Source organism: Erithacus rubecula (assembly GCF_903797595.1).
Source record: "Erithacus rubecula genome assembly, chromosome: 5".
NCBI lineage: Eukaryota > Metazoa > Chordata > Aves > Passeriformes > Muscicapidae > Erithacus > Erithacus rubecula.
This window is the reverse complement of record NC_136687.1, coordinates 4,752,384-4,778,643: the sequence shown is the minus strand read 5'-3', so window position 1 is coordinate 4,778,643 and position 26,260 is coordinate 4,752,384. Positions and strand designations below refer to the sequence as shown.

General features: G+C 45.6%; 1 protein-coding gene across 2 annotated transcripts in view; it reads right to left on the bottom strand.

Annotated features, from left to right (window-relative positions):
- Positions 1 to 26,053, bottom strand: part of FGFRL1 (fibroblast growth factor receptor like 1) — a 162,685-nt gene extending 136,632 nt beyond the window's left edge. Inside the window, exons 1-2 of one of the 2 annotated variants that reach the window (XM_079306051.1) lie at positions 25,579 to 26,053; positions 24,402 to 24,511 (exon numbers count right to left, since the gene is read on the bottom strand). In XM_079306051.1, the coding sequence (XP_079162177.1) occupies positions 24,402 to 24,462 (61 nt within the window). In that variant the 5' untranslated portion in view covers positions 24,463 to 24,511; positions 25,579 to 26,053. The remainder of the gene's footprint in view (positions 1 to 24,401; positions 24,512 to 25,578) is intronic. The other variant, XM_079306052.1, reaches the window with a different exon arrangement.
- Between the last annotated feature and the right edge of the window lie 207 nt (positions 26,054 to 26,260).

Here is a 26,260-nt window from a genome sequence, read left to right as displayed (position 1 = left end):
GGGAGTGCAAACTGACTGCATTTCCCCACACACTTCAGTTCACTTCTAGCACAGATATTGTTCCAGCAGAGAGCCTTCCCAACATCTCTCCAGCAGACAGGGAAAACCCTTACAAAAAGGGTATTTTTAGGAGCTGTTTCCTCCTATCAATCTGAAGAGCAAGTGGCATTTCCCTATCATTAGCCCAACAAAAATAGAAAGCACAGGGCATCACAGCGTCAGACCTGTCACTTCCATAGAGAACTCAGGCCTGGGCTCTTCCACACTCAGGCTCAGGCTGCAAAGATGAAACCAAGAAATCCCCAACAGCACCACAAAAACATTTGGATGCCCCTATGAACTTGGAGAGATCTAAGTTCAAAGCAACACTAAAGCAAAAATCATACTGACCCCTTCCCTTCCTCATTGTGTGCTCATTCTGATGTGGTGAGAAGGAAGATTCAGGTCATCAAATCACCCAAAAATAGTTTGTTGCATTACTTTTCAGCAGTGCAATGAGTTTGCTTGGCTCAGTGCAGGCAAGAAGAGTGAGGTGGCAGCAGGGCAGGATGCAGGGAGAGAAGGGCCTCCAAAACAAAACTCAATGGAAAATACCATTTTTATATGAAACAGCCTCTGCTGACAAATAGATCTTTGTCCCAACACAAAGAGCATGCTTCAGGCATGAGTTGCCAAGACAGAATTTCCCCCACACAATTCCCTGCTCAAGATCTGCTGCAGAAGCCAGTGCTGCCTTCATGTGCCCTACCTGCTCTGGGGTGAAGACAACACTTCCAGTCCTGTCCTTACATAAATAAACTTCACTTTGTGCATTGATCTGCTTCACTTTTGCTCAGACTCAAAATCTTCCTCCAGTCCCACTGGGGGCTTCAGTGCTGGGACTCAGGCAGAACCACTCTTCTCCTCAAAGCCTCCCCTGTGTTAACTGGGGCTCAGAAAACATTTGATAAAACATGATGTAGCTTTGATTAGGTCACAGTAATTGACATCTTAAATTCCAGCATGTAAATTAAGTTTTAAGAACTGCATCTCCCAATAAAAAAAATCTTAAGTGTGTGGGGGGGGAAACCCCAAATTTTTGTCAGTTTTCTTTCATGGGATATGGATGATATCCTAAAAGATTAATTGATAGACTAGATTGTATTTTAACTCTGGAATCAACTCACTTAATACTGCCAGGATCCTCCATCCAAGATTATTCCAAGAAAACTGGATTCAGGTTTATCAGACATTAATTACCTACATTAAAAAAAAAAAAAAAAAATCTCACTCTTCCTAAAAAACAGTGATTAAAAAAATGATAAAGAAGTCATAATGGATGAACACACATATGCATTCACCCTGCTCCTTACTGAGCCCAGCTCCTAACAGGAGATAATGGAAGCTGCTTTCAAATGAAATGTCTAAATGGGCCTAGAGCTTGTTTTCTCCAAACTCAGCCAGGCATTACTGCTGCCACAGCCACTTTCAATCAAGCTTTTACTGCAAAGGAAAACAAAGGAAGAAGTTAAATCCATGGGAGATTTCCAATGAATACTTAAAAATCTTTTCATGGGACAGAGTGAGGGAACTCTGTACCAGCAATGACCTCAGAAATCTTGTGAGTTCACTCCATTGCAGGCTGTTCCCTCTCTCCCCTAGATTTTAATTAGCTAATTCAAGGCCTTGTATGGAGGAGGAAAGAGTAGTGCTTAAGCAGCAGAAAGTTCAGCTGAATTTGCTGTGTGCTTGGAATTCAATAGACAAATACCAAGATCCTTTGGGGACCTGTCATTTCCCACAGTTAAAGGTGCAGCCTTCCAAAGGACCAGGGACACACAGAACATCCTCTTATACCAAGAATATGCTGAGGTTTGTGTGCCACCCTACTCTTCCGTGGGGAGAGGTGGTGCCAGGCTGTCCCCACACAGATCTGGGGCTGTGCAGGCACACAGCACACCCCAGCCATTCTCCCTGTGTGCCTGCTTCTCCCCCCACAGGCTCTTTTCACCCTCCAGGGGAACAAAGCCAGCGGCTGAAAGATCCAGCAGAAGTGCCTTGTTACCAAAAGAAAGAGATACTTTAACTCAGCTGTCAATAAGTTTTGCCCATTTACATGTGTGCAGAACACTTTGAATAAATTACGTTTCCAGGATTTAGCTCTGCTGACAGTGGCAGGACAAAAGGGGACTTACAGCTCCAGGAGAGAGGAGGGGAATGAGGGGGAAACACATTCTGCACAAGACAAAATCCCTTCCAGAACCATGAGGGCAAACTGGGTTGGCATTCTCCTTTGACGAGCACAGCTTTTACATCACTTGAAATCTATTTTCAGACACATTTTCTGCATTTGCATCAAGCACAGAGAGGCACTTCCACATATGGTCTCTGTGGGGGTGAGGACGGGATTGGTTTTGCTTTTTTAATTAAAGACACAGCAAAAGTAAAAACAATGGGGGAACCATAGGGTGCTGCTGATGTCAGGTGGAGCTGTGCCCCTCAGGGGACCAACTTTACTTGGAGAGTGAAATCTGCTGCTCCAGCTTTTAGCAGCCAACAGAAGCACTTACAAGATGGTGTCTAGGGTTTGTATCTTATATTAAATATGCACACAGGTGACTACTCTGAAGAAAATTTACCTGTGGGGAATGAAAGAGAGAAGGATGCAGTCTGTTACATCACCACTGGGCAGGAAAAGCAGCTTTCTCATGGACCAGTCCTCCTATACCAGGGGAATCACTTCTGCCTTTTCCTGAACAAGACACCCTAAAGAGGAAAAACTCACTGGGGTAAAGACAGTGAGATTATTACAAGAAAAACTGGGAAATTAGATTTCCTGCTTATTGAGACAAGACTACCAGATATGAGTCTCACTTATATCCTTCACTTGCCTGCAGGGAAATAATCATATAGAGAGATGCTAGAATGGATTTAATCAAACACAAGTTTGTGCTCCCATAAGTGATCCAGCAGATGAAGCTCCCAGCTCTGTGCCAGGCAGGACAGACCAGCCACTCCAATGGCTCACGCTGATCCTCACATCCTTCAAATTGTATTGTCATGAAATAAAGCCTGGCTGGCTTCCAGGGTTGCACTGGTCACTGACTTTAATAAAAACAAGCAAAGTAAAATAGATCCATGAGGCTGAAAGCTCAGACAGGTTCCCCACAAAAACAGCAGCTGAAAAATCCCCAGCTGACAGGCTCCACTGTGCTTCGATGGCAGCAGCTTGGGATGGGCAGCCAGAAAGAGCCAAAGACCCAAAACCTCCCTCCTCAGAGGCAGCAAACACAAATTCCTGACCTCCCTGATATGAAAACCAAATACACTGAAAGCAGGAGAAAAGGAAACCACCACCATCACAGCTCCATGTTTAATATCAATGGGAACACGCAGAACCTTTTTTCACTGCTGCAAACAAATGAGTGACTCACTCCCTTCACAACAGCAACCCTCACAGCCCCTGCCAGCCAAAGAAATAATGTGGAAAAAAGAAAAATCCATGTCAATTTGGTGAGTTCTCTGCCTCCAGAACCACCCACCAGCGAATGGTGCTTGACAAATGATACAGTAAATTTCTCATTGTCCAAAATTCCCTCTCTGCAGTTAGCACCTGGAGCCAGTGAAAACCACCGCCAGAAGCGTGCCCATTTCCATGCTCCTAATCTTATCTGTGGAAGAGGATCCAGTGCATCAACTTCACTGATGTTTCCAGGAAGAGAAGCCCTAATCAAGCATTTCTGCCTATGAATAACAGACAAGGAATGTCTCCACTTGGCCAGCAGTAGCCTGTGAAAAATTAAAAAAACATTGTAAAATCGGCTTTGGAAGCAGGGAGAGCTGAGGGGTGATTGCTGTCTTATCTCCAGCAGTACAGATGCTGGAAGGGCAAGGCTGACCCACAGACAGCTGTCACTCTGAGACAGCCTAAGCAAATCCCCAACAGAACAGGTCTGCAATGCTGGGTGGCCATCACCCAAAATAGAGTTCTCTGCAAACAGATGTTTGGGTGTTTTTCATTAACAGAGTTGTAATAATCACTGATTTTCTTAAAGCTCCAGCTGCTGTGCAGTGCAGAAGTTACAGTCAAAAAACACCCATGTTTTTCAGAGAACTCTGAACATGCACCAGAAATAGACAATGGACCAGGTATAAACCTAAGACTAACCAGATCCAGACTGGCCCTTTGGCTCTGGAAGGCACCAAATAGGCCAGGTTGACTTTTACTAGAGAATACCCTTGAAAAAGAAAAGCAAATGTTAACAAGTCCTTTTTCATGCCAGCTAGGTCTGTCCATTCCCAACCAAACCCCATGATCCTGCATGCATAGCAGAGAGTGCTGCATCTGCCAGGAATAATTGCTGATGCTGGAGTGCCAGCTCCTAAGCAAGTAAAAGCACTTCCAAGGGCACATGTGCATGCAGGTTTTGCCATGGCACTTTCTTAGAGATCTGACAACACACAGCAAAGGGTCAACAGTTCCCTCTGGAAGGCTGTGTTGATATCTGCTGCAAGATAACACAGCCTGAAGTCAAAGGAACTTACTTATTTTCTAGGCTTGTTATCAGTTGTTATTGTAAGCATGTCAAATGCCCCTTCGTTCTGACCTTCCTATGGGCAGGACCCACTAAGATCTCACGGAATGTGAAATAATCATTAATGCACTCTCTGGCAGGGCTAATAAATCATAGAGCTCAACGTCTTTTAACAAAGCCATAAAGCTCTACCAAAGACACACCAATAAACTGCACACCCCAGAACCATTCCACCCCCAGCCTCTTCCCTCACATTCCAAAAATGCAGAAAAGCAGCAGTGACGTTGGCTCCATCCTCTAATCCCCAAATCCCTCAATTACACCAAGGGAGCTGAAGATAACGCAGATTTAAAGACCTAAAAGGAAGTTTCTTTCGGAGGTAGAAGAAAGGTGTTATATCAACAATCATGAATAATGGATTCATTTACCATGACACTACTCCCTGTGCAGACAGACAGGCTACACAGTGTCTACAGACATTATGCCTCCCATTCAGAGAGGAGTTTGGTGGTACCTGAGCCTCCTGCAATGAGCTGAATCTCATGCCATAAGGAAAAGTTTTGCCTGTGTAAGGAAAAGGTCTGGCTCACATATTAATCCTTCTAACTCCTACTGAAGCCTGAGGGTAAATTCACATATATTGGCTTTAAATTAGCCTTTCCTTTTCCACTTTGAAGAAGCCATTCCTGATTTACACCAGAACATGCTCAAAACCAGATCCCATCTCCTTCACTCTAACTTCAGACACAGAGCAGAGGCACTGAGGGGTCCTCATCTCTCTTTAGAGGAGGAAAAGGTGCTTTCAGGGCATGAAGCATCTCAGTCCCACGCAGGTAAAGAGTGGGATAAATAAATCCAGCAGGGGCTGGATGAGCTTCTCCCTCTCCCATTGTTGGAGGGACCACTGGGGCTCTGCACAGAGCACTTTCTGTTGGTGGCTTTTTCTAACTGTGCCACAAATGGATGCCTCCTTTTGTGACAGTGGGACTCCAGGCCATGGTGCCCATCTTTTCCAGTTCACATGAAGCAGGAGCTGCTCTGTCAGCCCTGCATCAGGCCACAGTGAAGGGTACCAAGACTGCAAGCATCACTAGCCTTGTCAGCAAGGGCAGAATTTGCAGCACTAACCCAGAAAAACTGATCCACCACCCACAACTCCTCCTCCTGGATCCAGCTATCCAGCTACAGTCCCTCTGCCTGGATTCTAAAAAAAAAAAAAAAAAGAAAAAAAAAAGTTGTTTTCAGGGTCACTGTGAAATGATGTTGTTTTCAGCAAGCAGAACTGCCTGAACCTAATTTACTGTACATCCTGTCTGTACTTCACAATGAAAACACCACACAAGGTTGCAGGTCAGACCTCTGAGCCCCTCCTTCTTGTGATGCTAATTCCTGCATGGTGATGAGAAAGCCCCAAGGGCTATCAGTCCTTCCCACTCTTGGGTATAAATTGATCACCAGGAGGAAGGGAAACCACCTCTTCCCTTAAATACATATCACACACCTAGGAGCCTGTGAGTGAAGCTCCTAGACACAGCTGCTTTGTGGACAGTGACCAAAACATATCACAGGAATACATATCATAGGAACATCCTTGGATGTTGAGCTGCAATGTGTGCTCAGGCACACCTGGCAGGGAGGAGCTGGGGGCTCTGGGTAAGAGAGGCTGAGGATATCAATGGCTCTGGAGTGAGATAGAGCCTATCCAGCTCTAAAAACTCATTGGAGGGAAAAAAAGCCCAGTGGGGGCTTGCCTGAGATTTACCTGTAGGTTTTAATTATTGGCAGTGCAGTAATTATATGCAGATATGCATGAGCTATATATGACTATGGCAGTATCACCTTTAGCTATCCCAGGAACTTAAAAATGGCCAGGACTCAGCTCTTGGGTGCACTAAATTGAGGTGTCAAACTCCCATTACAGCCTGCAGTGAGATGGTCAATACTGGCTCAATGCCCTATTTACCAACATCCCCATCAGCTCTGAGGGCAGCTCAGACACCCACACAGAAATTATTCTGTCCATGAGGTGAACACTTCTCCTGGTGCCCTGGCTTCAGGCTGCAGGACAGCATTCCCATGCCTGGTGGGGTGAGCCCCATGGAGGGGACAAAGGGATCCCCTGAAGCCCCTTCCCCACTTGTACCCACCTCCTCACTCTCCCCAGTGGTGCAGAAATTCAAGCCACCCAGAAACTCAATGCACCAGCACAGCTGAATCAGAAAATCACCTGCAGAGCTGCAGATGCAATGGGATTTGCTCTCCCTGAGCAGGAGCACAGGGAGGCAGCCAAGCCCGTGGTTCCTCTGTCCTGATGCTCCTTGCAGGCAGAAAGCAGCACGAAAGGGGAGGCAGTGAGGGGAGCCCTGTGGGCAGGCAGGAGTTTTCAGAAACACTCTTTCATTCTCACTAAATCCTCTAACCAAACCTTTCCCTTTTGCTAAAAGTCTTTGCAAACACTAGCAAAACCTTTCCCGTTAATCTTCCTCCATCTCACTAAAACAACACAGACTGTCTGTCTCCAGGGAAGGCTGTCACAGGATATGGGGGAGGAATCTATCATTTGTAATGCAAGGAAATATAACTTACATATATCAAAGGCATTTGCTGCAAAAAAAACAAATACACAGCAGAGATTGGGAGGCCAAACCCTCATTGCCTTCAAGCTACTGTGCTTAGCAATCGTGTGAGCAACAGCCTGAGCAAACCCAATTAATTTGATTTGTAGATTGCACAGATTAGCAATTGTGTTCCAGTGGTAAATCCCACAAGGAGCCCCTCTTGCTTACATTCTGTACAGCTCCTCATTTGTTACCTGAATATGTCAAGGCACCTATCTAAATCCCTTCCATTTATTTACTGCCAGGTATGCAGCCCTGGCTTCCAACAGCACCTTCCGACCAGCATCTGCCCAGATCCCTGCAAATTTTAGTTCTGAAAACTCTCCAGTGTCCATGTCAGGAAAATAAGCAAAAGCCTTGACCCTGAGGCACTGAGTGGCTCAACAGAGCTGTTTACAGACAGTCTGGAAAACAACTGAGCTGTCTGTGGGACACTATTTCTGATGGGCTTCACTGCAGCCACCAGCCATGCCAGGGCTTCTGCAACCTCCAAATTCTGGTTTGATCCAAAGTTAATATTCAAAGGGTTCAGATTCAAATGTTACCTTTGCATGGTAACAACCCAAAAAAAGGCCATCTATGCAAAATAAATACCTCAGTCTGAAAACTGAAAAATGTTAAAAATTAATCATTGAAAATATTCATACATTATTTGTACAAAATAGTTAACTGAAAAATAGCCAACTGTTAGAGCGAAAATTATTCTTCCAGCTTTATGAACAGCTGTCTCTCAAGTGAAAATGCCTGATGAAGAAGTATATAATCAAAGCTGCATGAGATTCTAGCAATGTTTGTTTAAAGCCAAAGATGTCCCTTTAAAATGAGGTCTGTGACACTGGGGAAAAAAAAAAAACAAAACAAAACAAACAAGCCAGTGACAACAGAGGGGTAGGGAAAGCTTTTTTCCTAGTTTTTTAGTGCTGTATCTACTAAAGAAACATGTTCTGCTGGTTGCAATAAGAAAAAGCAAGATTCTACTGATATTGACTGGATTTCAATACTTCTAAAAACATGAGCACTTCATAAATACACTGAAATATTCTGTCATCGCCAGACAGAACATGCTGGTTTTCTATAAATATAGACATCTGGCAGTGGTTTCTTCTACTGCTACAGATTTCTGGTGTGAAGAATGCTATTTTGTAAGCAAATGCATGTTGGAAATTAATTTCATATGTGACAGGTTGCATTAAAGAGCAAGGAAGATTTGTTGGGCAGAAGCACGTAACAAAACCAGTGCTCCCATACTGCTCCTGACCCTCTCTATGAGGTCTGTAGGCACAAAATATGTTCCTCCAAGCAGTTCTGTGAGCCTTAATTAAAGCATGCCCACAAATTGCATTGAAATTTGAAAAGGGGACTTAGTTTGGCGTTGTAATTGCAACCATGGTGAAACACCACTGACAAAACAATGAATATTAAATATCAGCAAGTAACAGCCTGCTTGGTACAAACCACCTGAGGGGTACCACAAGCAACAGCCAGGTATATAAAATCCAGTGCTGTAGGGCTATGCCATGACTTTCAGTCTTTCCCTTTTCTCTTTTTTTTCATAGGATTTCCAGTCATATCTATGTCCTAATCTGACCCATGGTACAACCACCCAGAGAGTTGCATCAGACAGAGGGCAAGGTATTAGGAAGAAATTCTTCCCTGTGAGGGAAGTGAAGCACTGGAACAGGTTGCCCCATCTCTGGAAGTGTTCAAGGTCAAGTCAAGGGGGCAACCTAGTGGAAGGTGTCCCTGCCTATGGCAGGGGGTTAAGACAAGATGATTTTTAAGGAGTCTTCCAACCCAAACTAGTCTAGGATTCTATGATTCTACAAAACTGGGGGCACATGGGGTCATTACAGAGAGGTGAGCATGGGGGGAACACCTTCCCTCCCTAAGGGCTCACCTGGGCTAAAAATGGATGCTAATATCTCACTCTAAAGGTGACAGAAGACATCTGCATAAGGGCATGGGCTGTGTCTTCTATCCACATCTGTTTGCTCCCCAAACTCCCTATTACAAAGTTATGAGCATCAGCAGATAGATCAATTCTGACTGGAAAATTTTCCCTTCTGGTTAACATAAGCCAAGCATAAACACTGCCTCAGAGGTTAACAAAAGCCAGCAGCCCAAACAGGGACAACTGCAAAAAAAAGCAGAGTGGAGTCAGGGGGAAGTTGAAAAGACAATTAATCACAGGTTTTCATACACCTTAACACATTCCTGCCAGTGATCAGGCATTTAGAGTGACTCTGTGCTCCTGACCCCCTTTAAACCCTGTTTGTGGGGGAATATTTTCCAAGTGGAAACATCAAAACAACAGATCCCAGAGTCACCCTCAGCATCCAGCCCCCACTGCCCATCTTCCCCACTCCCTTCAGTAAACACCACTAATTCCCCAGCTCCATCAGACCTTTTTTTTTTTTCTTCCAAATCAACCTAAAAGCATTTTTGTACTAAAGACAAAAAGAAAAGCAGAGAGGACCCACTAAACCCAAAGTCTCCAGACAGCTTTCAGTGTCTGTCAAATGCTTGCTAAAAAATCCAAATAAAGACAAACCCAAGCAGCCTTGATACCTTGTGTTATCTTTGCAGGCTGGCTGCTGCCTTATCAGCTCTGACAGAACCTGGCACTTAAGAAAAATTCAGTAGTCTTTGGGTGGAAGTTAGTTCCTAAAAAAAACAGGCAGCCAAATTGCTGGAAGTTGGTACAAGAGGAGAGGGTGAGTGGGTGAGGGATGGTCTGAAAGCCCCCACTATGGTCTTGGTGTTCCCTCTCAGGAAATACACTGCCATGTAAGATTTTTAATTATTTGTTCATAACCCACTGCACAGGCCAAGAGCTACAGGGGTGAACAATGGCTTGAAATGCTGCTTGATCACATTAGGAATGAGAGTGGAATGGAATTAGGATAGAGCCCAGGCAAAGCCACCAGCTCCTCATGCCAGGCTGTCAAGCTCATCAAAAATGGATGAAGATCTGATCATGGCTGATGCTGGTCTTAAGGGCCTGATGGGGATGTTTCATCCTCACTTTCACTTATAAAGAAGATGCTCCTTTTGGATAAAGTCTCCAAGAAGAATTTGGGTGTTAAGGAGCACTTCTTTCATGAAAAGCAAAAGTTCTGTTTGCTCCCACACCTGCCTCACTGTGCACTGTGCATTTTGGCAACCACCTCACACAGGAGTTTGACTTTTCCTATGCAAAGGCGTGAAGGTCCTGCTCTTGAAAAGTTATAAAATAGTTATAAAAGACTTTTGCTTGACAGTAATTGATGGGTAAAACACGTCAGCAAGACAAGAGCTGTCTCAAGGCCAAGAGCTGCTTTTCAGAGTCTCATTTGAAATGTGACAGAGGGAACAGCTGGGGGAAGGAATCAGCCTCTTGTCAACCCCAGAGGAAGGACAGACAGACATTCCCTGGAGAGCTGCCCTGGCATTATAAGCCCTTCTGATAGAGGGTGAGTGACTTTCTACCTCTGACCTGATTCTTTCTGCCCCAGAGAGTCCTCACAAGCCTTCCTCAACAGCTAGCAAAACCTCAAGTGACACAGCTGGGCTCCCAAAATGACCATTTTCTTTATTTTATTTTCAAGTTTTGCCCAAGATAACACTTTGCAAGGGTGGCAGAGGAACAAAGCAAAGGGAGCTGCATGAGTGGAAAGTCCTCAGCAAGTATTTCTTTAAACACAAGCAGTCTCCAGGTGCTTGAAGTAGTATGTGCCTAAACACTTGGGAAAATGGTGTCTGAAAACAGAGACTGCTCTAGTTGCAGAAGTGCATAGAAATCCTTGGGTTTGGACCTCCCCTTGTGAGCCTCCAGTGTTGTGCTACATGGGTTTCAGTGGATCCAAACTGGGATGAATTCAAATAGATGTGTCATACAATATTTTCCGTGTTTTATTTGACTTTAATTAGTTCTTAACAGTAGAGCTGTTTGAAAAAAAAAATCTTTCTCAATTGAGGGTGTTGGTTCTGCCTGGGGCTGCTTGGCCCTTTTCCACTGAAATGCCCTTTCAACAACCACCAGAAGCCTTTGCAAGGAAAATGAAATCTTTTGGAAGATCTCTTTTTCTGTGACTGTGCAAAAACTTGCCTCTCTCAACTCTTTCCTACTCTGAGATTTTAGGTTGGTTGTTCTTTCCACCTCTCCAGAAGGTGGAAATCCATGGTGGGCTCCAGCAGGGTGTGGAGCAGCACTTGGGAGCAGCCAGACCTTGTTGGTAGCAGAGGTGAAGACACTTTGATGATGACGAGGATGATAATAACAGTAATTACGCTTGAATAATCGGTGTAATTTTTTTTTTTTTTTTAATTTCAGGATTTTTGATGGTTGTTTCCATAAAAAAATAAGCATGGTGTAATGCCATCCCTCCCTGAAGTTAATGATGCCTTGTGCCCAGCAGAGAGGGGACAACTGAATTTGCAATTCACACACATGAACCATGGTGGATGCTCAGTGCTCCAGCCTGGGCATGAACAAATGTTTGCATCTGTTTCACCTTGGGCACTGAAACAAGGTTTGGGGACAGAATTATTGCCTGGTGGCTCTGCATTGTAGCAGCAATAAGAAATCCTTGTCAGGGCAACATCTGCTTTGTACAGGGTGCAAAGGTACCTCACCATTCTGGGGGTACATGGGAAGTAAAACTCAGCTGAACAACAGGTCTGGTTTTGGAAGGGCCCTTTGGTAGAGTAAAACAAAGTCTCTATCCAGGGAGCTGTTGAATTTAACATTTTAACTCTGTTCTGAGTTTGACAGCCCTCACCACAATGACAGTGCTTTGGTGCAATGAGGACTTCCAGGCACAAACCCTAAAATAAAATAAAAAAAATAAAATATTAAAATCACACCAGCTATAATAACAGCTTTGCTTTATGCTGTGTTCATTGTACCAACTTGCTGACCTGCTCTCTGGGAGCAATATTAAATATCTCAGATTGCAGTCCTCCTCAAGCTCTACCTTAATATCTCTCTTGTAAATACCCTCCAACACATGCCACAGACAGAAGGCTCTGAGTCGGTTTTAACACTGATTTAATTACAGCAGAAAACCTGTTCAATCATTTTGTAGCATTTTTCATCTCCATCAGACAAGTTATTGGGTGTTCAGTTTGGGGTTATTTTGTACTTTATAGTATCTGCCTTACCCTTGCAGAGGTAAAAGGGAAAGCACTTGTAAGTACACAAAGAAAAAGATCCAAATCAAAATGCCATTAAAATTAATTCAGGGTTATTTCTCACTGCTGTTATTTCAGTTAGTGTCTGATAACTAAACTGTTCCTTTTTTCCTTTCAAACACTTGTCTCAGTGAACGTCTGATGCTGTTTTTCCTTCTGGAGAAGAAACCCCAGAGACGTATTTTCAACCTCCTGGCTCAGTGTTTCCCAGATATTTTGAATCAGGGACTCACAAGATTCACATTTTGCCCAGATCACCACACACCCTCACATCCTCAGCTAAAGCCATCCCAGACCCAGGGATGGACCCTGGAGAGGCTCTCACTGCCCTGTCCCTGCTGTCCTTGCAGTCATGAGCCAGCATGGGAACCTACACTTGTCCCTCTTGCATTGCCAGGAGGGACCAATTGTCCAGGTTTGGCAGATTTTAAAGCACATTTAAGAAAAAAAAAAAAAAATCTTTTCTTTCAATAAGTAGAGTTATTGAGTACCAGGTTCCAATTTTCACACCTGTACCAGAGTTTAGTCTCCCAAGGCAGAATAACCCCAGAAGCCTCCATGTGGATACTGATACATACACCAGGATCTCTCCTCTACAAAAAACTGGATCAAGAGGCAAAAGCCACAGCTTCTCCAGGGTGCTGGGTCATGTTTCAGGTTAGACATGTGTCAATCATCCCTGGACAGAACTCCTGCACCACATATATGGTTGCCAACATAAACAGCCCCTGCCAGAAATCCCCTAAAAGTGCTGGTGATACAGCCCTGCAGTGTTACCTGTTTTGCCTGCTGGCTCTGTTATCCTCCTTGGGAAAATATTTTCATCCACAGGAAGTATTTTTCCCAATTTCTTTTCTCTGTCTTATTTTTGCAACCTGCTGAAGCAGTGTCAGTAGACAGAAGTTTTGCAGAGACAAAGCCAAGCTTGAGGAAAAATTTCTAGGTGACATCCACATTCACCTTGGCTCCAGGGTGGACACACACTGTGCCTGGCCCAGAGGGAGCTCCTGGTCACCAGCAGCACTGGTCACTGCCACCTTTGCTGCCCACTGTGCTTCTCATGGAGCAGCTCCTTCCCTGCAGCAGGCAATGCCACAGACAGGCCAGCAAACACTGACAGAATTAATTCACCATTTTCCATCTCCCAAAAATGATCCTTCTGCCTCAGAAGACAAAAGCAGAGGCAGAGGAAGGAAGATATCACCCATTTCCCTATAAAGTACTCCAGATTTCAAGGGATCATTGAGACAAAATTGCCATGATGCAGAGTATGAAAGGTGCAATCTCCCAGTGCAGAAGGTCCAGCAATGCACTACCCCTGATCTGAACCAAGAGCCAAATTTGACTTTTCAGTCTTCACATTCACTGCCCCCAGGCTATGATACATTTTGCCCTGTGGATCTTGATGCTATCGAGATTCCTAAAGGGTCATTTTATAAATGTTCCCATAAATATCCAGTCCTTCAAAGTACTGAGCCTTCCTGCCATAAGCAGGAATGGAAGAAAGGACTCGTTGCCTTTGGAGACACTGTGATATTCCACCAGCTCAGCCCATGCTCCTCTAAGAATTTAAACCATCACATTTTTTTCCCAGGTTGGCTTCCTGCCCAAGTTTCCTCCCCAAAACATCCTCAGCAAGGTCAGAGGAGCTCTCCCTCTGGCACAGGGGAGTTACCAGGCTGGGAGCAAAGGAGGACAAGGACAGCCCAGTGATGGGGTCAGGTTCATTTTCAGCTGCCATGAAATCACACCTGAGAAGGATTTACTGCCAGGATCTGAGTGGCTACAGTCAGGCAAAGGAAGGGGGGCCCTATTTGTGCATCTAATGGCCAACTCAGCAGGATAGAAACCAAGTGCTTGACCTTTCTCAACATCATGTGAAGCAAATGCTCCGTATGACACAGCTCCAGCATTATCTACCAGGCACAGGTGCACGACTGCAATTAGAAATGACCAGCATTTCACACATAACAGCATCTTTCAACCCAACTCGGCCCATCCAAAACCACTCTGAGACTCAATTACCATTTTCTTCCCACACCCAGCCTCCCCAGCTCTAGCAGCACCAAGTAACTCCCCATGAAGCCTCACAGCTGTTATTTGAAAATTAAATTGGAAGTCAGGACACCTCGCTGCACACCAGCAGATCTTACACTTGGCATTTGGTTTATCCCCACACCATTCCTCACCCCCAGCCCTAAACCAACATCCGTGGAGAACAATGCTGGGGGTTTGTGTCCACAGCAGATTTATTCTCCCCTTTGCCTGCACCTTCAAGGGGCAGTAGCTGCTCAAAGCAAAGGGTTCCTTATGGTTTGTGGGAAGAAAAGGCTGCCCTCTATAATCAGGGTATTGTTCTCCCTAAATGGAGCCAGACTCTGTAAACACACTCCTCTGCACAGGCTGGGAGGGCGAATGCCAGCGTGTGTATACATACATGCAGGGAATGTGTCTTGTTCTAAACAACAGTAAATTATGTTAATTCATTTCCTCTGCCTAAACACTGCTAATAAGCTTCGGGAAAAGAGGAGGGAAAAGTAAACAAGAGTCCATTACAAAAAGGTGAGGGGGAGAGGTAACCAAATAACTCCACCAAATGTCTCTTCTGGGGAAGGACATTCAGGTTCCAGCTCAGGCAGCTCCACACAGCCCTCCCGCCGTCCTGTGGAGGTGGAAATGTAACAGCAACAATTCCTTTCTTCCCTTTCATTGGGTTTCAGCCTGTTTTCACGAGCTCAGTCCTGTGAAATGGGAAATGAGCCCCCACCAGTGCCCTGATCCACAGTGAGTGCATCCCTGCAGGCTCTGCACTGCATGTGATGTGAGTGCTCTAGTGACCAAAGCCAACACGAATAGTCAGAGCCTATTTGTGATTTTCTAACAGGAAAATAATTTCACTGAGCAAACTGCCATGCTTTGACTCAAAACCCTGATTAGCACAGTTTGAAAACAGGGCAGCATACTGTTCTGGGAATTAACTTGCTTGACCCCTAGTCTATAATGGCACTCAAATAATCTGTGAGTCAGACCAAGTTGAAAAACTCTTGGAAGACCACACTGAAAGAATTTGCTGGATTTATTGGATTTTCTAGGATAAAAGAAAAATAAGCTTGGAGCTCCATTTAGTCTGTGGCCTTCAGAAAGACAAGCTTTTTCTCCTGACAGTATCCTCCTGACAGAGGAAGGCTGCCTATGCTGAGCAGCACTTTTTGGGTCTCTTTTAATGTACTGGAAACTCTCAACAAATAGTAATAATTATTATAAATATGCAGGTCTATTACTATGATTACATTTGAGTAGCACTTTGCAGTACTTTTCTTCTTTGGTACTGATAATAAAGTAAGGGGCAGATTCCTAACCCTGTGAATCTACAATCCTCCTCCAAACAGGAATACTCAGGGGGAAGAAAGCCCTGAATTTAACTTCAATTTAAATATCCAGAGGCTACTTTACTAATTGCATACAAAGACTACTAGTCTGGTGTTTCCAATGAATTTCCAAGGACAAGAATAAACCTGTGTACATCACCATCACAAAATACTGCTTGAAATCCTCCAAATCCTCTGGCCTGCTCCTGTTTGAGCAGACAGGAAATCAGGAAAAGCATTCTGCCTTAGGAATACAAGCAGGACTTTGGTCTAGATAAAACACTGACCCATCCCCACCTAATGGTGTCTGCAGCTCCTGAGCAAAATGCTCTCACTACTCCTTTGTGCCTCTCTGTATCCCAGAAACAATAGCTGTGTGCTCAGAGCAGTGGGGAACACCTTCAGAGAGCAAATCCAGCAATTAGCAATCACCTGTCCAAAGCCAGCTCCCTGCATATGCAAATATCTCCCTAACAGGTTTATGATTCCTTGTCAATCAAACCAGGCAAACTAAACACCTGCTTACTGTCCTGGCCATGATTAAGTTGGAAGTTTCACTCTCATTAGCCCTTAATGAAATTAGCCCTGGCAATACTGCATTTCTGATTGGATGGGAATAGTGGGGAGGAGGAAAGATACTCATCAGCTCTGATCTGTTATTCTAGTTTTATATTAACTATTGCAGATCATGATGAACCCTCCCATGGTGTGGTGCCACCCTGCACAGATCTGAAACTCAGCCTGGTCTTACAAGGCTCCAGTATCTGCTCTCTGGTAGGATTATATATTTAAATCCTACTCACACCTACTCAGCCACAACTCATTGAACCTAAAGGGACTATCACCTTTGTAATCCAATGCTGAACATTAAAATATGAAATGACTTATCAGAGCATGGAGCCTGATCTCCCTATGCTAGAGAAGCTGTCAACTCCTCCCCAGTTTTTCCATTTCAAACTGCCCAAAAATACATTAAACACTCCACAGTACTACTCATCTGGATAAAGAGACACTGTTATTGTGTCAGTTTGCAGAAGAACAGGGAGGATTTATATTCACCCAGAAGGTGAGCAGGGTGGCTCACAGCACCCTCTCTGAAGGGCATCCCCACCCTGCAGCAGTCAGAGCCACCAGTTTAACACTGGCAATGCCAAACCAGCACCCTTCCTTCCACAGAGTGTCCCTGGGAGATATTCCACAATGTTCAGAGGTTCATCCTGTTACTCATTAACTCTTCCATCCTTGACACGCAGTTCACACACCTGTAGCTCATCTGGCACTCACCACTGCTTAACCAGCAGGCACAGATCAGCCACAGATCTGTGAGACAGATCTGGGAACAGCCACTGAGAGAAATAACTTCCTCTGCTACTCCACACAAATCCACTAGAGAGGAAGAAGGAGGGAAAGGACCCTGTTCACACTGCTCCAGCATCCACAGCAGCCTCACTCCAGTTCCTTGGCTTGTGCAGCTTTGAGAGACTGGTGAGCCTGAGCAGCTTTCCCTTTTCCCTCCTCTGCTTGATTTGGCCTTGCCCCAGTCACTTCTGTCAACAACAAAGGAGGTTAAAATCCATATAGAGCATAATAAAACAGTGGCTAGCACAATGAAAGCCCCCCTTTAAATTGCAAGGCTTTTACTCAGAGTCACATATTGGTCAAAAGTCAGTTGAGTCTCACACCTGTACATGGGGGCACCTGGGAGGACACAGGAGATGAGAGAACTACAGCACAGACTTGGAAAAGCTGCATCCCAACATCCCCTTCAGAGTCACACACTGCCAGTTCATGATCCTCTCCCAGGCACCAGCAGGCCTCAGAGCAGGGGTGCACTAATTAATCTGGACTAAATTACTAATTAATCTGGACTAAATTTTCTCTTGGGGGTTGGCTTACACATTTCCCTCCACGTCCCTCTCCAGCTTTTTTCCTCTCCCAGTGTCTTGGGCAGAGCTAACAAGCCCAAAGTTACCACAGAGATGTTGTGCCAGTCCACACTAATACCTAACCCTTAGAGTCATCAATTCAGGGGGTGTGTGGAACAAACCCAGCAAGGAGAATACATATTTTTTTTAATGCCTATTGCACAAATTAAGTCCACATTTCCCTACATGTCTGCTATTGCTGTGTTTACATCTGACAGGCACAAATACTGATGGCTCCTAAAATACCCACCCAAGCCAATGCCACCCAAGTGGCACCTAGGGTATGACACCTCTTGCATTACCCACTTGACAGGATACCCAAGACTGTGTGAATCTCTCATGAAATAAATTTACCATGAATGAGAAGAAATTATTTTGTGTCCCATCAAGCTGGAAACCACCTGTAGAGAAGCTGAGCACAGAAGTGCAGCCATCCTGAGAAACATTAACCTGCTCCAAGGAGCCTCTGTTCCCAATTTACATTTTTCTTCTTTCCTTAGTGAAGCTCAAAATTAAGTTTGAACACTTAATGGAAGAAGTAGCCTGGAGTTATTGGCTGAATTTCTGAATTTCATGAAAATTGGAGTGGCTGGGATGAAATAGCAACATCAGGTTTCTTGCAGCACTGCAGGATGCTGTGTTTCTGCTGTGATACAAAGGGGACACTGAGGAATCAGAGCAACCAACCAAACTCCACACAGCCCAGGTTTAGTAGACTGGGAAGGGGGTGAAAAAAATCAGAGATGGGAATGGATTTGGCAACAAACAGCATACACTCACTCATTTATTAAACAGCACTCAGGCAAGTCTCCAGCCCCTCCACACCCAGAACACTGCCCACAGGATGGCTCTCTATTTTTGGGGATAAACCTCTCTGCAGCAACCCAAAGTTTAAGCAGTGAATTTCCAAATGTTTTCAGCCCCAGCAGTGCACACTCCACCCACCAGCCAGAGCTGGCAGTCAGCAGCAGCAGTAAAAAGTGCTTTTCTACCATAAAAAAGTGGGTCCAAGGCATGCAGTCAAGCAGGCAAGTGGCACATTTAGCCCACATCCCCTCTGTGAGGTGGGTATCACAGAAAATCTGTGTAACTCATCCTTCAGGGATGGATCCAAAGCCTGTGGGAGTGAGTAAGAGTCACAGCACCAGCACTCACAGGCTCTGAATCAGGTCCTAACCTGCCACAACTGGCATGGGCAGCACCTGCCTATCTCACACGACATCAGGACAGCACATCAGATTAATCAAGCCTGCTTTTGGAAATACTTTTCTTTTACCATAGTGCCACAGTTGCTAAGAAAGAGCAACAGACTGAACAGACTTGCATCAGGCAGAGGTCTTTGCAACTTCTGCATTCACACTGGCTCCACTCTCAAAAATCCCTTACATGACCAAAAATATTTCACCTTGTAGCAAAAGATCAGAACAGGTGAACACAGCTACATAGGTAGGGGTGTTATTATTAGTGAAAGTTCAAAGTAAAGGCTGATTACAGAGAACAGGATAAGGAACCAAAATCCAAATTAAATATCCAAATAATATCAAATGCATTTTAGCTTGAGCAGCCCACCAGAAAATACAGGAAGAGATCAGATGGAAGAAAAATTACTTGAAACAAGAAAAAATGAGGAGGGTAATGAAAGAAATGTGAGAAAAGAGCATTTCCACCAACTCCTTTAATGCTGGGATACATTTGCACAGACCCTTTTGGCAGCATAGTTTTACAAGACTGCAGACACAAGTAGGACCTTCACACCTTAGGAAAATCAGCTGCACCAGTTCCAATCTCATAGAATAAATAAAGCTATGACTAAAAGTTGTTGGTTTTGTTTTTTGGTTTTTTTTAATTCAACCTAGGCACAAGAGCATCTCTGCATCATTTGTTTACTCTTTCAGTGGAAATTTTTATCTCTTCCAGTAATTAATCCAAAAATGTACAGGCAGACTCTACTGCACTCACACTATTCCATGACAAGTGTTCTGCACCCAGATGTTTCAGCATCACTTATTGTGAGACAGACACTCAAAAAGGAATTATCAGAGAGGATATTGGAAAAGATCAGCTCCATCAGCCAATTCATGTCAAATGAAAAACTTCAGCTTTAGTTAATAAATTGGCACCAATGGTCCCAAATCTTGAAAAAGGAGTTCCTACTTGCTAGCAAGTGTCACTTCTTTTTCAATTTCAAGTGATATTCTTTTCCTGAAAAAAACCCACTTTCCTGTAATATCTCAAGCACCACCTCATGGCATGTGAAGTTGCTTCTGTGGCTAAGACTCAGGCTTTGGAGTCCAGCCTTTGCTGTGTGCAAGTTCATCCCAGAAAAGACACATTTTGATTTGCTGCTTGCATCTTTTAATGAAGGTCAAAGAAACATACGGGCTTGGAAAACAGAGTCATAAAAACTTTAGGGAAAATCTCAATGTATTTGAGCAACTTGCTGAGTTTTGTAATATTCCTAATTAAAAACAAATAAAAATCAACCCTAATTTTCCAGTATGACGCACACTGAATTTTATGTTTAAACTCAGCCACAATTTAAAGCAGCCTCAGAAGAAGGGAGGAACCAGCATTTAAAAAAATAACCAGGATTTTCTTAGATCGTCATGTTGACTCTAGGTACAAGTCATGCTTGCAAGACAGATTATTCATGAGTAAGTTCCCCAAGATCAAGATCCAAAAATGCCTCAAACTTTATCAGAAGATGTGCTGTGAATCCATAAAATCTGAATCAGGCTGTTAGATCTGAACATGCTTCTCTTTCACAAGCAAGAAATTACCTAATCACTCTATCTGGTAACAACCACTCAACAAGAATAAAGGCATAAAACAGAAGCCAATAACCATCTCTCCCACATTACCATTATTTAGATTCTCTGTGCTTATTGAAGAACTTTTATAAACCCCAAAGTTACAGAATGGGAATTCTGTTCATGAGAATGAAGAACTCAACTTCCAACAAACAAAAAACCACCTCTACCATCCTATTCCCTTTTCTTCAATATTATGACAAACCAAAAAGGCACATAACATTATTTCAGCATGAAACCATTGAATTTTGAGGTGGCCCAATCAGCAAATTCCCTGTAAAGCAGGCACCAAGCAGGTTTGCAAGCCAAGGTCGCCCAGAGAAGTGCCAGAACAGAAAGCAATTAAAGCCCCGTTCTTCCCCTCCCTACGCAACGCACCGAAAATGAAATCAACATCCAAACTAATTAGTTTCCAGCTGAATATCAGTTTACTTGCTAACAGGAGGGTGGTTACTGCTCTTACCAAAAACTTCTAAACATACCATACAAAATCTTGCTTAAGCCACGGGGCCAAGCCAGGCACATCCCAATGTTACCATATACGGTCACCAACGTGAATATGATGGCAACTTGACAGATTTGGAACAAATATTGCGTTGTCTGTCACTGAGATAACATAGGCAGGGAAATATCAGATTGTATTACCTGTGTCCAAGCGGAGGTGTGGCGTGGCAGGAGCTACATTGCTACAGGACATAGTCACTAAAGGTTAGTGACCCAAGATGGCATTAATCCCCGCAGAGGAGGGCCAGGGCAGGACACTGAAGACTTTTATGCCCAGTATGGGGCTGCTTGGAGAGAGCAGGGATGGAATAACACAAGGGGTGAGCCGCTGGACCCGTGCTGTTATCCCAGGTTCAGAGCAGACGTTTTCCAGCGCGGTGGGAACCAGGCTGAAGCTGCCACCCCACGCCTTGGCTGTCAGCTGGAAGGCACAGGCCCTCTTGGAAAACCACAGCACACAGGTTCTGCTCTCCAGGAGTGGGTTTTGGGCACACAGGCGTTCTAGTCTTTAGCCACAAGGGAAAGAAGGGGCTTAGATATCTACCAAAACAGCTCCCAAGGAGGACTCTTTTGGTATAGGCTCCCTTCAGGAGATCCTTAGCCTGCAATAAGATTGGCCACTGAGAGTTATTCCAGACTAAGTTTTTTAGAAGGGTTCCAGTGCATTTTCAGGTGTACACAAGTCCTTAGTCAAAGTCTTTCAGTTTCAACCCCTAAAAAATCATTGGTTCAAATCTAGCCAGAGCTACCTCACCCCTTCAAACACAGACAGTTCTACCACCTGTACCCTAAAATCAGACCTGCTCTCTGTTTTGCCTGGATGCTTCAAAGGTATGGCCTCCTTCTTAAGAGTTTATCTTGATCTGCTAAGATATTCCCTTTTTCACAATGTCTTCTATATCAGTGATGAGATAGATTGGTGGGACAGAGCCAGCAGGCACAGATTCCACCCTGGAAAAATGCCCCTTTTTGCTGGGAGGTGGAAAAAAAAAAACCTGCCACATAAACCAATCAGTCATTCCTTGCAGGGCCTTTCGCCTTAAAAGGTGTCACCTAAATAAAGACGTAAAAATAATACAATGTAACATTTAATGCAAGATTGCAGCTGAGCATTCAACTGTCAGGAAATATCAAAGCTGGAGTGCGTGGGCAACTTAACTCTGCCCCCTTGTGCAGATGCACAGCCCTACCCTGAGCACCGGCACAGCATTCAGTCAGCTCCAAATTAACTCCCTAATTACAGCATAACCTGCTTTTGCCTAAAATGAGTAGAAAAGGACCAGCACTTTCCCAGAGAGTCTCCTCAGCCACCTTCCTCACTTGACTGCCAGCCAGCAAGCACCTATTTAACTTGTGATGCCTCAGATCAGGAGGTGCTGGCACACTTCAGGCCACTCACGTCTAATCTGCTATCAGGACACAGATATTAAATGCTGTTTGACCAAAACAAAGAGCCCTTCTTCCTCCAGAGAAGAGCCTCCAGACCTCAGGCTGAGATTTGGCTGAAGGGCTGCCTATAAAACCTGAGTGACTGCAGCAGGTAACATTTACACATCTCCAGCGGCCAAAGCCCTCGTATGGGGCGTCCAGAAAAACTCTGCAGGCACATGAAAAGCCTGGCACATTTTTCCAAGAACCTGAAATTTCCCCAATGTAAACACCTAACAATTGGAGATATTTGTCAGCACAAAGTTTCAAAGTTCTGGGAAGTGTCTCATCTCTGCTCAAAAGTTTGATCTTCCATCTACCTCCTTCAGTATTAAAAAATGTTCTCCTCCTTAAGGAGGTCTAAAGCAGGACTTAAATGTCAGAATTTTGTCTGTTTCCACAGCAATGACTCCTTTTTCTTCTTTTCTTCCCCTCTCTTAAATCAGCACATGAATGAATGACATTTTTCATGTATTTGGCCATGGCTTTTAACCTCTCTTTCTAGATAATTTTAAATAACCAGAACCATCTCTCCATACACTTACAGGATGGGTTTTTCCAGCTCTGAAAAGTGTAAAAATAACCCAATTACCAATATGATGCTAACAAAATTATATTTAAAAGACCTTCATAGGAAAAATAATGGTACCCTGGAATTACTGCTGTTAATTTTCTGTCACTTCTTCCCATGACAACAGCCCACAAGCAAGACAATTGCAAATCAAATTTAAACAGGGTCAGCCAGTAAAGCAGCCGATACTCAGCTCACATCAGAGACAAGAATCTTTTTGTCTTCTCCTGCCCACTTCAGATCTTTTCCGGAACTCCACCAACTTCTCAGGTCCATTGCAATAATATACATCCATGAAGTCATCTTAATTCATACACTGCTGCCCATCGCCCACAACTTAAACTGAGTCTCCATTGTAAGCCTTGCCTGGAATTCAGACTTGCAGGAATTATAGCCTATATACTGTTTTCTTTTTCATTCAGCTTCCAGCCAAATCATTTTATAGTGCTTTTGCCTCCATAAAATATTTGCTTGGGAGCCAATGCCAAGAAGAAAAAAAAAAAAAAAGCAGTGCACTAAACCCAACTTGGGTTTTCAGAGTAATGCTCCCCCTCTCCTTTCCCACCCTCATCCCCCAAGATTTATTTTTGGCAAGTTACAGCCAAAGTAAAGGGCAAGTTTAAACTTTTTAACTGGCAAGTCCACCACGCTGGATGACTTGCAGGTCTTACAACAATTCTCAAGACTCTGAGACTGTTGGGAATTGCAGCTGGAGCAATCTGCATCCTGAAGTTGAACCCCCATTCTCCTGGAACAATGCAGCTCTTACTTGATGACCAGAGGTGGGGGAGCTGAAAGCCTGGATTCCCATTCAGGCTTTTTGTAGGGACAGCACCCACCAAAGTACAACACGGGCAAAAGTGCAGGAAGAGCCACCACTCCCTGCACTCTGATCCCAGAGCTTTGCACCTTGCCATAAAGAAACTTCATTCCCAGGTCAACGTACTTCAATTTGCCTCTGGAAGGGTAACCTGTTTATTGAAATCTGATCAACTGCTGGAACCTCAATGCTAAAATACGCTCTCGTTGTTGGGAACTGTCATTTGTCTGTCACCGGGGAAGTTAATGGAAGTGTTTGTTTAGTTTGTAAATGGGAATACACAGGGCAGAGGCTGGAGGGATTACAGGAGGGCAGAGGTATTTCTGATCCACGCAGGAATGCAGTTGCTTTTCTTTAAAATTGTCTGTGTATTTTTACACAGGCACAAGCAAAGCCCCTGGAAGTTCACCTGTGCCTAACAGATCTCAGCAGAGCCACAGTGACCACACTCCATCCCAAACAACAGCCCCGAACTGCACAGGTAAGGAAGAACCACACACGGGCACGAGCCTGCACCTCTGTGCAGGTAAAAATGTGCAGGGCTCGAGTCCCTGCTGACAGCAGCTCCCCTGGGGGGTCCATCCGGGGGTGCCACGGGTGCTTACAGAGCCCACGGAGCAGAGGGAAGGGAGAGAGTCCCAGGGCGATCGCAGCAAGCGCCGTCCCCTTACCTCTCGCCGAGTCCGAAAATGCAATTATCCCTGCGAAAAGGAGAGCCAGCTGCAATTCCATTTTGAAAACCAGATCCCGCCGTATCGCACAGGCTACTGCCCTCTCAGACCTGGAGGCAGGAAAAAGGAGAGCAAAATAGTTACTGGGGGGAAAAACCCCAAACAACCCTCAACTTCGCAGAGTTTTAAATCCTACTGAGAAGACTGACAAGAAGAAACAGCAAATGAAAGAGCAACGTACTTGTAATTCATTCCTTGGTGCTTAGTGAGTAAAACTTTGCCCTCCTCTCTGCTTTTGCCTGATATAAATCAAGAACCCACTGAGGCCAGTAAGCTCCTCTAAGTTTACAGTTAATGCATAATTCTTTGGTATCCTGTACAGAACCAGTCTGGAAGGCAAACAAAACGCTAGCAAGTGGCCATAAAACAAGATTTCAGGTTAACAATTTGCGGAGGAACTTGGTGGAAGGGGGAGGAGGAATGTTACCTCTCCCATCAGCAGCCCAGAAAACTTTGTGTTGCTGCTCCAGTGCCCCTCAGCCAGGCTCTGCTCTGGGTATGCGCCTTCCTCCACTCCGAGACTTCTCGGCACAGCACTGATTCCTCCTTTCCTCTTCTTCCCCCAGGCTCCCCCCACCAACAGCCCCACTTGTTTCCGTGGGCTCCAGAGGTGCGTCCCAAAGCGCAACCGCACTTAATTACCCAGATTCTTGAAGATGCCTTCGCTGCGATACGCACACCCGGGGAAGATCAGGTTTACATTAATTACACCCTATTCCCCTCCTAAAACTCTCACTCTCTAAACACTGTCTGGATTCCTCACCCTTGTAAACTGCCCGGTTTAAACACCCCGTGCCCCCAGGACACACAACAACGCGCGTACAGCATCCAGCAGAGGCAGCGCGGCCGCTCCGCCGTTCGCGGCGGGCAGGGGAGCGGGGCAAGCGGGGCCGCCGGCGGTAACGGGATATTCGGGATATTCGCCGCCGGGAACGGGGTCGCGGAAGGGAGGGACGCGCGGGGGGACACCCGGAGCGATGCCACCTGGTGCTGCCCCGGGCCCGGGGCTGCGCTGGCGGCTCCCCGCTGTGCTGTGATACGGCGGGGTGTCACGGCCCGGGGGTGTCCCGGTTCGGGGTGTCCCTGCCCGGGGTGTCCCGGCCCGAGGCACACTTACCTTGGCTGCTGCCGGCTCTAGCACCGCGCTCCGGAGCCCATCCCCGCCGCTCGCCGCCTCATGCCCTCCGCGGCCACGGCGCCCGGCGGGCGCTCCTCATCCCGGCCGGCCTCTACCTCATCCCCCCTCCCCGGGGTGCCGGGGGTGCGCTCCCCACGGAGCGGCTCTGCCCCTTCACCGGCTTTTTAACAACCTCCCCGCCTTCGCCCCCGCGGGCGATTTTTTTCCACTCGAGAGTCACGGGCGAGGAGGTCAGGGGAAAGGGGAAACCCTTGTATTTTTTTTTTTTTTTTTCCTGCTTTCCGGGCCGGGCTGAGCGTGTGTGTGCGGGGAGGGACAGCGGGGACCTGCCAGAGGCTCCGGGGCTCCGCGCCGCGGGATGCCCGGTGATGCCGTCCGGCGGCTCGCCCAGCCGGAATCCCGTTTAAGGAGCGAGGGGAGGAGGGGAAAGGGGCTGGGGAAGGGGAGGGGAGGGGGGGGAGAGCCGGGGAGAGAGAAACCGGCGATAAAGCAACTTTCCCTGCAGGGCTTTGTGGCGGTGGGGGCCGAGCCGCCGCGGAGGGCGGTGCGGGGCCGCCCCGCTCCAAACTTCGCACCAATCCCCGGGAGTCCCCGGCAGCCCCCGCCCTCCGCCGGGCCCGCTCCCCTTAACCCTTTGCGGGCGGCTGCGGAGCGCCCGGAG